This window comes from Megascapheus bottae, chromosome 3, assembly GCF_031878675.1.
Source record: "Megascapheus bottae isolate mThoBot1 chromosome 3, mThoBot2.hap1, whole genome shotgun sequence".
NCBI classification, from domain to species: Eukaryota; Metazoa; Chordata; class Mammalia; order Rodentia; family Geomyidae; genus Megascapheus; species Megascapheus bottae.
Window position 1 is genome coordinate 60,053,715 of NC_143511.1, and position 14,051 is coordinate 60,067,765.

The following is a 14,051-nucleotide window of genomic DNA, read 5'->3' on the forward strand; positions in this document are numbered from 1 at the left end:
TCTTTCCTGTTCCTATAGGAATCACCTATGGACTTTCTTGTCACTGCTTCATAATTTCCATCCTAGGCTTTGTTTTTTTTTTTGTTTTTTGGACAGTCATGGGGGGGGGGCTTCAACTCGGCCTAGTCACTGTCCCTGAGCTCTTCAGCTCAAGGCTACCACTTTTCTGCTTGAGCCACAGTGCCACTTATGGTTGTCTAGTGGTTAATTGGAGATAAGAGTCTCTCAGTCTTTAGTGCCCAGGCTGGCTTTGAACCTTGCTCCTCAGATCACAGCCTCTTGAGTAGCTAGGATTACAGGCATGAGCCACCCCGCCCGGCCAGGTTTTGCCTTTTCTGTTTCAAGTACTTGTTGTCACTTGTACCTGTGCTCATCTGAATGCAGGTGCTGGCTCCTGTTTCCTGTGTGACAGTCAGGACCACTCCATGGGCTGCTTTGACAGCTCCTTTGTTTTGGGGCAACAGCCTTCCCTCTTTGCCCCCCCCCCACCTTGTGTTGTCCACTTTCACTTTTTCTTTTGCAGAGTATATGGACACCCATTTCTCAACAAGCATTCATCTATTTTGCTTCTCTTCTCTAGAGTCTTACCTCTAACTGTACTCGAATCCTAAACTACCCAGAGTTAGGATTTGTCTCCAGTTTCCTTCATTAGCCTTCCCAAACTTTCACCTTTTCCTGTTACCTCCCCACCTCTACTACCTTGTCCTCATCTCTTTCCCCATCACCAAGGCAGCTTTTCTCTATTGCATTTCTCAAGGTCCTTCTGTGCATGAGGATCTTCCCTTCTTCATTCCTTAAAAAGTTTCACCTCTACATTCTCCCACCCATATTTCTTGAAAGGATTCCTTCTCACTAGGGTTGGCTTTTGCCTCTGCTGTACCAGTGTGAAACTGTACTCTTTGAAGTCCATAAAGACCTGTTTTTGTTCTGGGGTTTGAACTCAGAACTTTGTGCATGTAGGTAGGCACTTGACCACTTGTTCTGGTTTGCTTTTTGCACAGGCTCGCCTGGCTAATGATCCACTTACTTATGTTTCCTTCTGTAACTAGGATGACAAGCAAGCATACCACCACACTCAGCTTTGTTGTGTTTTGCCTTTTTAAAAAAGTCTTGTGAATATTTTTTTCCCAGGCTGGCTTAGAACTGTGATCCTCTCAGTTTCAACTTTCCCTACAGCTTGGATGACAGGCATGAACCACTGCACCCAGCTGCTAGTTGACATAGGGTTTTGTGAACATTTTGCCTGGGCTAGCCTCAAATAGGGATCCTCCTGATCTCTTGTCTCCCAAGAAGCTAGGAATGCAGGCATGAGTCACTGGCACCCAGCTCCCAAAGACATTCCAATAGAAAAATTCAAAAGAGCTTAAAGGTCTTTATTTTGCTAGAAGACCAGTTACATTTGACCTCCATTTGACCTAATCCTCCATCTTTCTTGAAACAACCTCCCTCTTTGGCTTTCTTTGTTTTTTTTATTTTTATTTAAGAGAGTGTTTCATTATATAACCTAGGCTGTTCTGAAATGTGCCCGAGACTGGCTTTGAATTCACAATCTTCCTGTCTTAGCCTCTCAAGTGCTCAGATTACAAGAGTGTGTTATCATGCCCTGCTCTTTCTTGAAGTCACTCTTCTGATGTCAGGGCTAGCAGCTTGAAAGTGGCTAGGATGGAAGCAGGTGGCTGAATCCAGCTATTATTCTGCTTGGTGCTGTGACTTGTCCCCAATAAGTGCAGACTATGAAGTCTTACGGGTGAGTCTTTTCTCTTCTTGACCCATACAGAGCCAGTGCCTTTCCACTTAAGTACTGATCTGGGGCAGGCTCAGAAAGCCCTGTGCCAGCTGCTGCTGCTCTGTGACCCTGAAGGAGGGAAGAACAGAGGTGAAAGGATTAGGTGTGGGGTTAGATGTGGGGCCTCGCTGGAGGCTGCAGGGATCAGGGAGCACATGAGAAATGGGAAGTGGGGTGACCAGAGAGCCTTTGCATCTGAAGGGCTTCAAAGCTAGTTTCTGAGGATGACTTCATGGAGGACAAGCATAAAGTGTGTTTCAAGGAATAAACAGTAGTACAGGCATGCGACGTGGGCTGGAGGGAATGTATAGGACTGGAAGGGATAGGTTAGCATGCCTCTGCGTGGCCTTCTGACTACGGATGGGGAGGTAGTCCCGCCTCATGTTCTCTCACCAGGACACTTTTTTTTCCGTCGCTTGTTCCCCTGCATTTCAAAGAAAGTCTCGTGTTCTTCCCAGCGCCGGTCACAGGCCGCACAGAGGAAATTAGATTCAAAACTTTTGCAGCCACATCCTGAGACAAAAGTGCACCCAACAAGAATGGAGAGAATTGGGACATCCACAGGGCTGCCACCATTCTCCTTTCTCCTCACATACCACCTGCCCAAGTGCTCCCCAACCTCCTCTCACCCAATACTCTCCTTTCACTAGAAATTACCACGATATTTGCAGGTATGGATCCCAGTGGCTGCATGCTCTTCATGGCTATGTTTACAACGACACTGGGCTCTCCAGGAATTGGGGTCAAAGGCAGCCCGTCTCTTGAGCCAGAATTCACCCACCTCTTCTGGGCGTGATGGGATGAAGCAAAACATGAGACAGCGGCATTGGCTCCCAGAGCAGGGCACAAACATGTCTAGGAAGTGGGGATGAGTGGTAGAAATTAGACTAGCACTTGGTAGAGCCCAACCTTCCTATGCTGCCCCTCTCTCATACCGACTCAAATATACACATTCCACCTCATCAACCGTACACCTGGTCCCACATAACCCTTGTAGAGTTGTCACTCCACAATCAAAGCTGATCTTTCATCATCTACCTGAGAGGATCCGGTGTTCTTTCAACAGGTGCCCACAAAAGCACTTAGACTCTTCACCAATCCTGAAACAGTCCCATAGGTAGTGGGGGCAGCGCCAGCCAATATAAACTCCTAGGTACAAAGGAATTGAGTAACAGGGAGAAGTGACAAAGAGAAAGATCTTAAGCTCCCTTGCAAGTGTTCTGACCTCTCCGTGGGGTGAGGGAACACACCTTTATACTCAGGGACAGCTGTCACTACATTAGAGTCCTTAGTCCTATCCCTTAGGATTTTTTCTCCTATATCTATTTTTTTTTGTCAGTCTCTGTCTTGAGCTCAGGGTCTGAGCACTGTCCGTCGGCTTTCTCAAGGTTAGAGCTCTACCACTTGAGCCTCAGCACTACTTCTGGCTTTTCCTAGATATGTGGTACCAAGGAATCAAACCCAGGTCTTTGTGCATGCTAGGGAAGCACTCTACCAAACTCCCAGCCTCATCTTTCTTTCTTTCTTTCTTTCTTTCTTTCTTTCTTTCTTTCTTTCTTTCTTTCTTTTTTTTCTTCTTTCTTTTTTTTCCTTATACCAGTTCTGGGGCTTGAATTCAGGGCCAGGGTAATGTCCCTGAGCTTTTTTTGTTCATGCCTAGTGCTCTACCACTTGAGTCATGGTTCCATTTCTGGCTCTTTTACTGGTTAAATGGATTTAAGAGTTTCATGGACTTTTCCTGCTCAGGCTGGCTTCAAACCATAATCCTCAGGTCTCAGACTCCTGAGTTGCTATAATTACAGGCATGAGCTCAATTCTTATGTGTCTGCATTTCCCTTTCCATTCCAGAATCCATTCTTTGTCAGCTTGTCAGAGATGGCCAAAGGTATTCTTTAGTGTCTAATCAGGAAGAGTACAGGTTAAATATTTGAAGATGATCTGAGTTCTAACTTTGGGGTTTCTCATATTCTCCAATTTTCCTTGAGGTGACTCTATGGTAAGGAAGAGCAAAGCTGACTGGTCTGATATGTAGTAGAGATGGGGTTCTGTGCCTAAGAGAAGAACTCAAAAGAGGAGGAGGATGTTGGGTAACTCTGTTGCCAAGAAGTAGAAGGAATTCTTTCCCTTACTGCATGTTCACACCTTTGTACACGCTCTCTGTTTCCAGTGTTTCAGACTTAAGGCCCTGTATGAACCTGAGAAAGGCTGCCTGCAGGACTCCAAAGGTCAGACGAGTAGGCAAAATAAAAAAAAAAGACTCATAGAAGGGAAACAGAGGTAGGTACTTGAGGAAAAGTATCCCGGAGCCCAGGGAGCCCAGGTTTAGCCGTGGGGTCTAAAGCTGTCCATCATTGTGGCCAATGTCCCCTGGAGGAAAGGGTATGCTATGTAAATGCCGCAAGAAAACCAGACAGTAGATACCACTTAGAGTTTCTTATTCTCCATGAGAGCAGAAAGTATCCCAACTTCTAGCCAAGAAAATTGAGTCCCCACGCAATGGGACTCAGGCTCCGTCATCTCTTGCCAAGGTTGCCTGTAATTTCTGTTGGGATATAGGATCCTTTTGTCTTGCCTTCCTTGTGATGCTCCTAACATATGTAGTGCATTATGATGCATTACTTCTATTTCCATTAGTTTGTGAGTTTCTTTGGGTAAGGATTTATATTTGTATCCAGATTCTCTAATCCAAGTTCCAGGCCTAGCACAAAATAGTTGCTTAGAGAACGTAAGACTACCTGACTGGTGATTGAACAAATCCCTTTAAGAGGGATGAAAGATCCATCATTCCAAGCTTAAACTGAAATTTCATAAAGAGAATGAGAAAGAATTGATGTTTTGATGTTTGATGCTGGCCAGGGCCAAAATGTCCAATTCTATGATGCAAGTTTTCTTGTCTTACCCATAGTTTTCCAGGAGCTAAATAAAGTCTATTCAGATGTGACTTATGGCTTGGCTGCTTCTGTCTTAATACTGACAGGTGCTATATTGGCAGAGCCTATTAAACTTGGGAGAGCCCAGGGCATAGACAAAGTCACAGTGTGGGTTGGCATGACCAGGACTCCACTAGAGCCATTCTAAACCGTCCACAGTAGCAAAGCAGTGAATGACTAGGTGAAGCGCAAGAATAAGGGTCTATGCCTACAGACTGAGGCTTGGTCTGATTCCTGGGGGAGTTAATTCTAAGAAGTAGTATAGGAATTGGTGCCTAGAGCTCAGAAGAGTTTAAATAGGGACAGCTAAAACACCACCTCAGGTTTTATTCTGTTCAGTGCTGTTAAGTTGACATCTGACTGTGAATTCCATACTCAGCTATAATTCCAAAACCCCTTCCTATTATGAAAGGACAAGGGCTGGCAGGGGGAGGAGCCATTGCCTGCTATACCATTCTGACTCTATATAACATAGTCCAATTCTGTGATCATATAATTACACTTGCATGTAATATCTATGCTTAGAATTTCCTCATGCATCATACAACTATCTGTGTATGAAGAATATTTCCAGCCTGGATCTTTCTCCTGAGCTACAGACCTAACCTATGTAGCCAGCTGTCAACTAGATTCTTTTACCATCAGGTTCCTTAAGCACATCAAATGTGTTATATCTAATTATTCTCTCCAAACCTATCCTCTACCTTTCTCTTCTGTATAAAATGCAAATTTATTTTGCATCCATTCTGCCTTAGGCATTCAATCAGCTATGTAAGCTAATAACCTACATGTCATACCAGGCTTTTTTCCCCCTCTGGTTCTGGGGCTTGAACTTAAGGCCTGGGCTCTGTCCCTGAGCCTCTCTGTATTCAAGGATAGTGCTCTACCACTTGAGCCACTGTGCCGCTTCTGGCTTTTTCGAAGTAGTTTACTGGAGTTAAGAGTCTCATGGACTTTCCTGACCTTTCTGTCTTCGAACTGTGATCCTCAGATCTCAGCCACTTAAATAGCTAGGACTATAAGCATGAGCTATCAGTGCCTAGGCATTTTTCCATTCTTATTCTAGTCACCCAATAGTTAGCATTTCATGAATTTCTCTACTTATGCTTATCTCTACCCATCTATATCTTACCTGGATTATCACTAGTACCTGACAGTACAGCCTTCCTGTGTCCAATCTTGCCTTTCTGCAGTTTATTATATTGCCAGAATTATCTTTCAAAAGTATAAACCTATTATTCTTCTATTTGTGTCTTTCGGCAATTCTCACTTGCACTCAGGATATAATTTCAACTCTTTAGCTTGGCACAAACTTGCCTGTAGCATTCTGTACTTTGAGAGGTTTGGGCCACTCTCCCCTTCCCAATACATTACCATACTTTCCTAAAGTGCTTTTTCATGTCATGTCTCACTTTACTTTACTCTTGAGTTGTTCCTCTCTTCTTACCATTTTACAGATATCAGCTGAGAAGTCAATCTTTCCAAGGCTTATCTAGCCATAGACTTTTTCTTATGCTCCTTCTTCTCCACCCCTGCAGCCCTCTGAGTATAGCAATTATTAAAATGAATTGTGATTGTTCTTAATTGTGTTTCTTATGATAGTGTGAAGTACTTGAAGGGTTTTTGTCTTTGAAATTGTACCCACCCTAGTACCTCCATAACTAACTCAGTGTTTGGCACATTGTCAGTACAAAATAATAAAAGTTTGCTGAAAGTTTAGTTATTAAGAAAAACTTACATTGGGCATTACATATCTCATATGCTGTTTGGGAGTCTTAAATCTCTAGGGGTATCAGATTCCGAGAAACCCTAAATGTCTTTGTTTCAGACTAACAGACATTGGTATTTCTGTATAAACTACCCATTTAACTAGGAAAATGAAGGCATTTCAATTCAAAGAAAAAAAATACCGAAATCTTGAAGAGTACAGGAGTAGACAGAAGGGTCAAGAAAAATAATGAGAGGACTGGACAGACCTTGCCTTTCCAAGAGTAAAAGATATAAAAATAAGCAAAAAAAAGGGGTCAGGAGTTTGACCTAGTGATACAGTGCTTGCCTAGCATGCACGAAGACCTGAGTTCAATTCCTTGGTACAACATACATAGAAAAAGCTAGAAGTGGAGCAGGGAGTTTAGCCTAGTAGTAGAGTGCTTGTCTAGCATGCACAAAGACCCGGGTTTGATTCCTCAGTACCATATATGGAGAAAAGCCAGAAGTGGTGCTGTGGCTCAAGTGGTACGAGTTCTAGCCTTGAGGAAAGCTCAAGGACAGTGTGCAGGCCTTGAGTTCAGTCCCCAGGACTGGCAAAAAAAGAAAAAGAAAATAAAAAGAAAAAGCCAGAAGTGGTGCTGTGGCTGAAATGGTAGAGCCTTAGCTTTGAGAAAGCCCGAGGACAGTGCTTAGGCCTTGAGTTGAAGCCCCAGGACTGGCAAAAAAAAAAAGTCATTTCAGTATTGGACTTAGTCGGGGACACTTGTGACTCATGCCTGTAATCCTAACTACTCAAGAGACTGAGATCAGAGAATCGTGGTTCAAAGCCAGTCCAGGCAAGAAAATCTAAGATTCTTATCTCCAATCAATCACATAAAAAGCTAGAAGTGGCACTGTAGCTAAAATGCTAGTGTTAGCCTTGAGCAAAAGGAGCACAGGAATATTGCCCAGGCCCAGAGTTCAAGCCCTAGGACTACCAAAAAAATTGGGAAACAAGATCAGACTTTCCTGGCATATAGCGGAAAAAAGGAAGGAATGGGGAAAGTAAATTACTTAGAGGAATGATAAGCTGTCTTTCTTCATATTCTAGGTTTTCTGACATAGCTGTAGTCCTATCATAAAGAGAAAGAAAGTATGAAAGACCAAAATAAATGTAGCATTGTCTACTGAACTCAATCTAAGAATTTCCAGAATTGCTCACAAGTCAGAGTGGCCTTCTTACTGAGGTTGGTAATCTGTAGATAAGAAATCCAATAATAAGGGCAGACATGCTCTAATATAGCATGGTATGTGTTTGGTTTTTAATGGAATCTGGTCCTAATGGCTCATGTCTGCATTCCTAGCTACTCAGGAGGCTGAGTTCTAAAGCTAGACCAGGCAGAAAATTCAGACAAGCTCTTATCTCCAATTAACCCACTAAAACCTAGAAGTGGAGATGTAGCTCAAATGTAGAGTGCTAACCTTGAGTGAAATTCTATCAAAAGGACCAACATCTATGAAATATCAGAACAAACCCCTTAGAGAACTTTAGACATATCTGTCTTGTGTCAGTCCGCTGAGGTTCTAGATCTGAGGTTGACCCTTTTGTTTGTTTTTGCCAGTCCTGGGATTTGAACTCAGGTCGTGGGCACTGTACTTGAGTATTTTTTGCTTAAGGCTAGTGCTCTGCCACTTGAGCCACACTGTCACTTCCAGCTGTATGTAGTATGGAGGGATCAAACCCAGGGCTTCATGCATGCTAGGCAAGCACTCTACCACTAGGCTATATTCCCAAACCCTTATTATTTTGAAAACAATTTTAGTGTAATTATCTTTATCTACCTGGGCTTTATCTGAATGTACCTACTTGTTTTTCCCCCAGACCTATCCCGATATTTCTTGGTGGGACTGGCTGCTCCCCTTGTAGATTCCAGGCAAATGGCATCATTATTTTCCTAATGGGAAGCTCTCTATTGAAGGGACAGGTTCCCAGATTCTGTTGGATTGAAAGATAGCCATGAGCCTACTACAGGCCTCTGAAAGGCCATGTGGGCTCACCTGTCTGAATGGCATTCAGAGCTTCACTCTTCTCCCATCGGAAAAGATGGTTCAACTGAGCACCAAACTGCTCTCTTGCCTTAACAATTTCCATAAGCTCTTCTCGATTAGTAGGGATTACTGGAAAGCTTGTATAACCTGGGAAGGGAGGGGCTGAGTAACCATGGGGAAATGAGGAGACCCTAAAACTAAGAGGAGAAGCCAAGGCAAGGGCAAAGAGAATAAGGGGAAAGGTAGGAGTAATTACGGTTAGTTCCTTTCTTCCCCTTCTTCCTGTCTAGATGGGGTTCAGGCTGAGATGTGTAAGAAATGATGTCACTGATATCCACACTTCGCTCCTCTTCGGTGGCCTCTTTCTTCTGCGTTGAAGCTATGTTTGTGTGGACCACAGCTGAAAGTTCTGAAACGGAGTCCTTTGCAAGAAGCTCAAATTCAGAGGTCCAGCTGGACCTCCTTGTTTGTGAGACTTCATCAGGAGGAATCTCAGAAAAGAAGTCTTTCTTCCAAAGATCAATGGAAAACATCGAAACACTGCCCGCTGATGTGGACTGAGAAGGTTGGCGCTTTTTGGGGACCCTGGAGGTGCGAGTCTCACTGGTGGGGGCCTCCAGAGAGATCTCAGAGGTGGACCTTAGTTCTACAGTGGTATCAGAGAGGAAGGACTTCAGAAGATTTTGAGAGGTTTGGGATGTTAACTGTGTCTGTGAAGTAGATGGCACCGCAGGTGAGTCAGAAACAAAAGTCTCTAAGGGGAACTGGTAAGTGTATGGTACCAAAGCAATTTCGGAGACAGAGTGCTTCGAAAAGCTTTTAGAGGCCTGGGGTGTTACCAGGCTCTTGGAAGTAGATTTCTTTAAAGGAAATTTATGACCATAGGTCTCTGAGAAGACCTGGGAAGTAGATGACACCACTGGGGCCTCAGACGTGGGGGGCTCAGAAGTGGGGGGCTCAGACATAGGGATCTCAGACGTGGGATTCTCTAAAGAAGTTTCAAAGACAGAAGCCCCCAAGGAACTCTCAGAGACATATTTCCCCAAATGAGTCTGAGAAGATGGTGTAAAAGGGGCTTCAGAGGTCTCAGGTGCTGTGGGTGTCTGGGAAGAGGAAGTCTCCAAAGGGTGTTCAGAGTTAGGGAGCTCCTGTGATTCTTCAGCACAGGAATCCTTTGAAGTGGGGTGTTCCTCTGCATCCATAGTGATATGAGGTTCTTCTGGGACCTTGGCTGCTTCCATCTAGTGGTAAAATAGGGTATAGGCTGCATTAGATTGGGATTTGGAGGGTCTGTCAGCAAGTCAGGGCAGAGCCCAGGATTGAACAGGGGGTTGCAGGATTAGGATAAATGGTTTAGTGCACCCAAGGCAAAAGGGGGAAGCAAGAAAAGTTCTGAGTGTGGGTGTGATGCGGGAGGGCTGCTCAGACCTCATGTGGTAGGCTGCAGGGGGCTGTGAGGGCATTGGACCAGACACATTAAAAGGCTGAAGTAGAATCCCATCTGTAGATGGAAGCAGAGGACCACATCCCGGAGGCAGCTCAAACACAGCTGCTTGCGCAGTCCCTAGTGCAGGGGTCCTGAGCATAATTTAGGACCTTGAAAGCCAGACTATGGAATCCAGAGACTGGGAATACCAGGCTCAAGCTGGGGTTGTTTTTGGAGAGTGTGAGAGAATGTCACAGTAAATAAGGCAGGACCTTACCTATAGTTGAATTTTGTCTAGGAACTACATATACCCTCCCTTGATGATCTCATCCATGTTCAAGGCCCCAACTACTTCCAGTTAGATGCTGCTCACTTCTAAATCCGTATTTCTAACTCAGCTCTCTGTAAAACCTCATACTTTGCATACTTGCATACTAGCTTCCTGCTAGACATTTCTAACTGGATATACCACAAGCATCAAAAATGAACTCTGGGAATTATCCTAGTCTAATCCTTCTTCTGTACACAAGGTCTGTATCTCCAGTCTTCCTAAGTACTCATCAAATGCATTCTCTTCTCTTCCTTCCCTCCAATTTTGTTTAAGTTTTCATTATCTCCTGCCTAGTTGTTTCCTAACAGCCCTTCCACTATGATATCAAATACATTAATCTGTTCACCAGTACTATTATTCATTTATATGGTAAGAGCTAGGCCATGCTGAGTTTGAAAGGGAGAGAAGTTAACTAACAGGGACAATAAAAATGAGTTGATGTGGTGCTAGAAATCCAGGATGCTGAGGGTGAAGACGCATGCCAAATTTATATTGCACAAATGTCCCAAAAGTTATTTCTTCCTGACCCAGTCAAGGGATGAGAGAAGCAGGGTTCCAGCTGTTTTGTTTTCAAAATGCAAAATGCCAGTGACTCAAATTAAATGATTAAGTCCAAATCTCTTGGCCTTGACATTTACAGTTTGTCATTCCCCACCCTTACCAAGCACTCTACCACTGACCTGTGTTCTAGCCTTTGTTCTTTTCTGAGACAAGAACAAAGGTCAAGACAAGGTCTCAAGCCCAGACAGGACTTGAACTCAAGATCCTCCTTACCTCTATCTTCTGAGTGCTGGGACTGCATGTGACAAACACAAGGTTTGTCATCATTTGCAACACTACCTGTTCCTTAACGTTCTCTAGTCCCTACAGCCTCTGCCCTCACTCTCTAGAGACACTACATATGTCACTTCTTCAACCCTTTAGAACCTTTCCAAAGGAAAGCGACAACAGGAAAATCAACCAGAGACAGTAAAGGGAAAATGTGACCTAAAAGGCAGAGGAGAGGTTGGGAGGAGAGAAAAGGGAAAGGAGGAGAGAATTAGGTGAGGGTGAGGCAAAGGATGGAAAGTGGAGAGTGGGGGCTGGTCAGAAAGTGATGGGAAGAAGAATGAGTGGAAGATTTGGAGAGGGAGGGTCACTGGAGAGACTTCATACCTCAGGTCTTGGCTTGGCTGTTCCAAATTCTTAGGTCAGGTCAAGATCTTTCCATAGGTTGGAGGGGACGAAATATTGGTCCCAGGGGAGGAAATGCTCTTGATGTGGATGAGCCCCACTGCAAACCATGGAGTGAAGGGCCTTGCTTGGAAGTAATGCCGAAGAGTTGGATATCCCTAGGCTTTGGCCCCGGAAATCTGGCCTGCCCTGGGGTGGGGAGTGGGGGGGTGGAAGGTAAGGGATGGGGGAGGAAGGAGAGCGGTAAGGGAGAAGGATAAGAGGGGTCCAGGGCTGATGGTGGAAGGGGTTTACTGAAGCTTCTAGAATTCTGGCCACGAAAGGAGCGAGCGGTCACCAGGGCAACCCGCACGCTCAGAAGTCTCCATGGCAACAGCAGTCCACTCCCCTCCCAAGTGAGTGAGCTTGGGGGGGGGGCGCATGGAGTCTGTGGGGGTGTTGAGTGAGTCTCTGGGTGGGATTTGTGGACACTGTGGGTACTTCCGTGGGGAGTCTGGTTTTGCGGAGGTCTCTGCGGGGTTCCTCTAAGATATATGGGGGGAGCACTCAGTGGGGGTGGTGAGGACCACAGCGGCCTCGGGACTCCGAGGTCTGGATGAGTAGGACCGGGGTCTCAGCTGGGACTGGGGCGGAGTCTCTCCTCGAAGCCCCGCAGGACTAAGTTAGGACCAATAGAATAGGGCAGGGGGCGGGCCTTGCCGGGAGAGACCAATAGAATGGAGCGGGGGGCGGGACGCCATAGGACGTCAGGCAGAGGCCGCCGCCGCCGCGGGGCCTGGTTATCGCCGGTTCAGCGCAGCCCGGAGTCGCCCAGGCCTGAACTCCTCCCCAGGTCCCGGCCCCCGGCCCCAGGCCCTCGAGGACGCGGGACGCCACCCCCGGGGAGGGGTGGGGAGTGGAGCGGCGGGTCAGCTCGGCGAGCGCCCCCGGCTGGCCGGCCCGGCCCCGCCCCCGCCCCGGGCCATGGCCCAGCCCTCGTCCCGGCCACTGGTCCTATCCCTTTCCCAGCCTTGGCCTCCGGCTCCGCCCTCGTCCCGCTTCCCAAATTGGCCTCAGCCCCGGCCTGGGCCCCAGGGAATGCCAAAGTCCAGGTCCCAATCCGGCCCCCCCCTCCGGTCCCAATCCCTGCCCCAGACTGGGCCCCCATCCTCGTCTCGGCCCTCGTTCCACCCACTGTCGCAAATCCCAGTCCATTCTTTGTCCTTACCCCATTCTCAGCGGTTGCCTAAGCCTCTGGCCCAATGCCGGCCCTCACTTGAATCGTTACCAGAGCCCCTGCCTCCATCACACTCCCTGCCCTGGTTCAAGCCTGAGTACTCAGGCCAGCCCTACTCATCATCTCAACCCTTGCCCTCCTCTCTGTGTTTACCCAAATCTCTCCCACTGGCCCCCCGCCTCTCTCATACTCTGCCCCTCTCCCAGCCTCGACTCAGGTCTGGGCTCCAGCTGCCATCAGTCCTATTGCTGCTGTTGCTGTTCTCTGTCCTTGGCCCCGGGGCTGGTGAGTGCAGAAACAGTAAAGGCGGAGATAAAGCTGGGGTTCTAGGAGGGGAGGTGTGGGCTACAGAGAGGTTCAGGAAAGGTGGGACCTGGGGAAGAAGTGAGGGAGAGGTAGGGAGCAGAGAGATCTTACACAACACAGGAATTGTCGTTGTGGAAAGAGTGGTACTGGGTCTGAGGCTCAGCAGGTGGTATTGTCCTTAAGACTGTTCTCAACGTTTTCTTTCCCTGTGTCCATCCTAACCTCAGTTGACTCTAATTTTTTCAGGGGAGTCTTTAAAGCTTTGCTTTTCCTGCTTGGAAAGTTTGGTAGGGGAGGACATTAGAAAATATTGTTTAAACCCTTTGGGATATTGCCCATGCACTCAAATATGGTTAAGGAAATGGTTCTGAAGGTAACATATTGCGCACAGACAGACATGGATTGTGTGTGTGTACACACATGCATACATGCACACACACACACACAAGCACACCCACAGTACTAGCTAGGTCTTAAACTCAAGGCAGAACTTGTTAGCTTAAGGTTAGCACTCTGCTGCTTGAACCACACCCCCATTTCCAGCTTTTTGGTGGTTTATTGGAAATGAGTCTCACAGGCTTTCCTTCTTCAAGCTAGCTTTGAACCTGTATTGTCAGATTTCAGCCTTCTGAGTAGCTAGAATTATAGGTGCATGCCACCAGCCAGCACCCCAGCTGGACATAGATTCTTAAGGTGAAGCTTTTCCCCCAAGATCTTGATTGGCTTAGGACTAATTCTTGATACTTTCCAAATAGGGTTCAAGAGTCCATGTTACAGATAGAGAAAATGAAGTTCAGTGAGGGAGAAATTTGTTCAAGGTCATATTATTTATAAATGGCAGTGCTGGGGTTAGAAAAAAGAAGTTTCCTGATTCCCATCCCGTATCACTTCCCCAGGGTAATTTATGCTTCATAGAAAACCAGACTCAAGTGGGTAAAGTCTCATAGCCCAACTTGTCTATCACTCAGTCTTCCTGCAAGAAACTTTCTGCTTAAATTGTTTCTCATTTTCCAGGCTTCAGTCTAGGATCACCGTGCAGCTTAGGGAATCACCTGACCAAGAAAGGCCTAACTTTTTAATGTGTGGAATGTGGAAGTGTTTAGGGGATGTGTCATGCAGATGGCCCCGTGGTACAATAGCCTATT

General features: G+C 46.2%; 2 protein-coding genes across 4 annotated transcripts in view; one reads left to right on the forward strand and one right to left on the reverse strand.

Moving 5' to 3' along the window:
- Positions 1-1,352: 1,352 nt before the first annotated feature.
- Positions 1,353-11,975, reverse strand: Fam221b (family with sequence similarity 221 member B). Of its 2 annotated transcripts, XM_090330236.1 has the most exons (7): positions 11,367-11,975; positions 8,711-9,695; positions 8,464-8,601; positions 2,825-2,935; positions 2,444-2,641; positions 2,180-2,299; positions 1,353-1,855 (listed from the first exon to the last, which is right to left on the reverse strand). In XM_090330236.1, the coding sequence occupies exons 2-7, from the start codon at positions 9,693-9,695 to the stop codon at positions 1,818-1,820; spliced, it is 1,590 nt and encodes a 529-aa protein (XP_090186362.1). In that variant the 5' UTR covers positions 11,367-11,975; the 3' UTR covers positions 1,353-1,817. The 2 variants fall into 2 exon arrangements, with proteins under 2 accessions (XP_090186362.1, XP_090186363.1); XM_090330237.1 differs by lacking the exon at positions 8,464-8,601 and having other exon boundaries at positions 11,367-11,974.
- A 372-nt stretch (positions 11,976-12,347) lies between these two features.
- The window catches only part of Tmem8b (transmembrane protein 8B), a 28,046-nt gene continuing 26,342 nt past the window's right edge, over positions 12,348-14,051 (forward strand). For both annotated transcript variants that reach the window (XM_090330238.1, XM_090330239.1), the window contains exon 1: positions 12,348-12,885. In XM_090330238.1, coding sequence (XP_090186364.1) covers positions 12,348-12,885 — 538 coding nt within the window. The remainder of the gene's footprint in view (positions 12,886-14,051) is intronic.

Excerpts from the sequence above, each read along its gene's own strand:
- Fam221b (XM_090330236.1), bottom strand. The coding sequence starts at position 9,695 with ATGGAAGCAGCCAAGGTCCCAGAAGAACCTCATATCACTATGGATGCA. Across the intron at positions 2,936-8,463 it reads TCTGAATGCCATTCAGACAG|GAGTTTATATTGGCTGGCGC; the intron begins GTGAGCCCACAT and ends CTTTGTACCTAG. Across the intron at positions 2,300-2,443 it reads CCATACCTGCAAATATCGTG|GATGTGGCTGCAAAAGTTTT; the intron begins GTAATTTCTAGT and ends CTTTTGTCTCAG.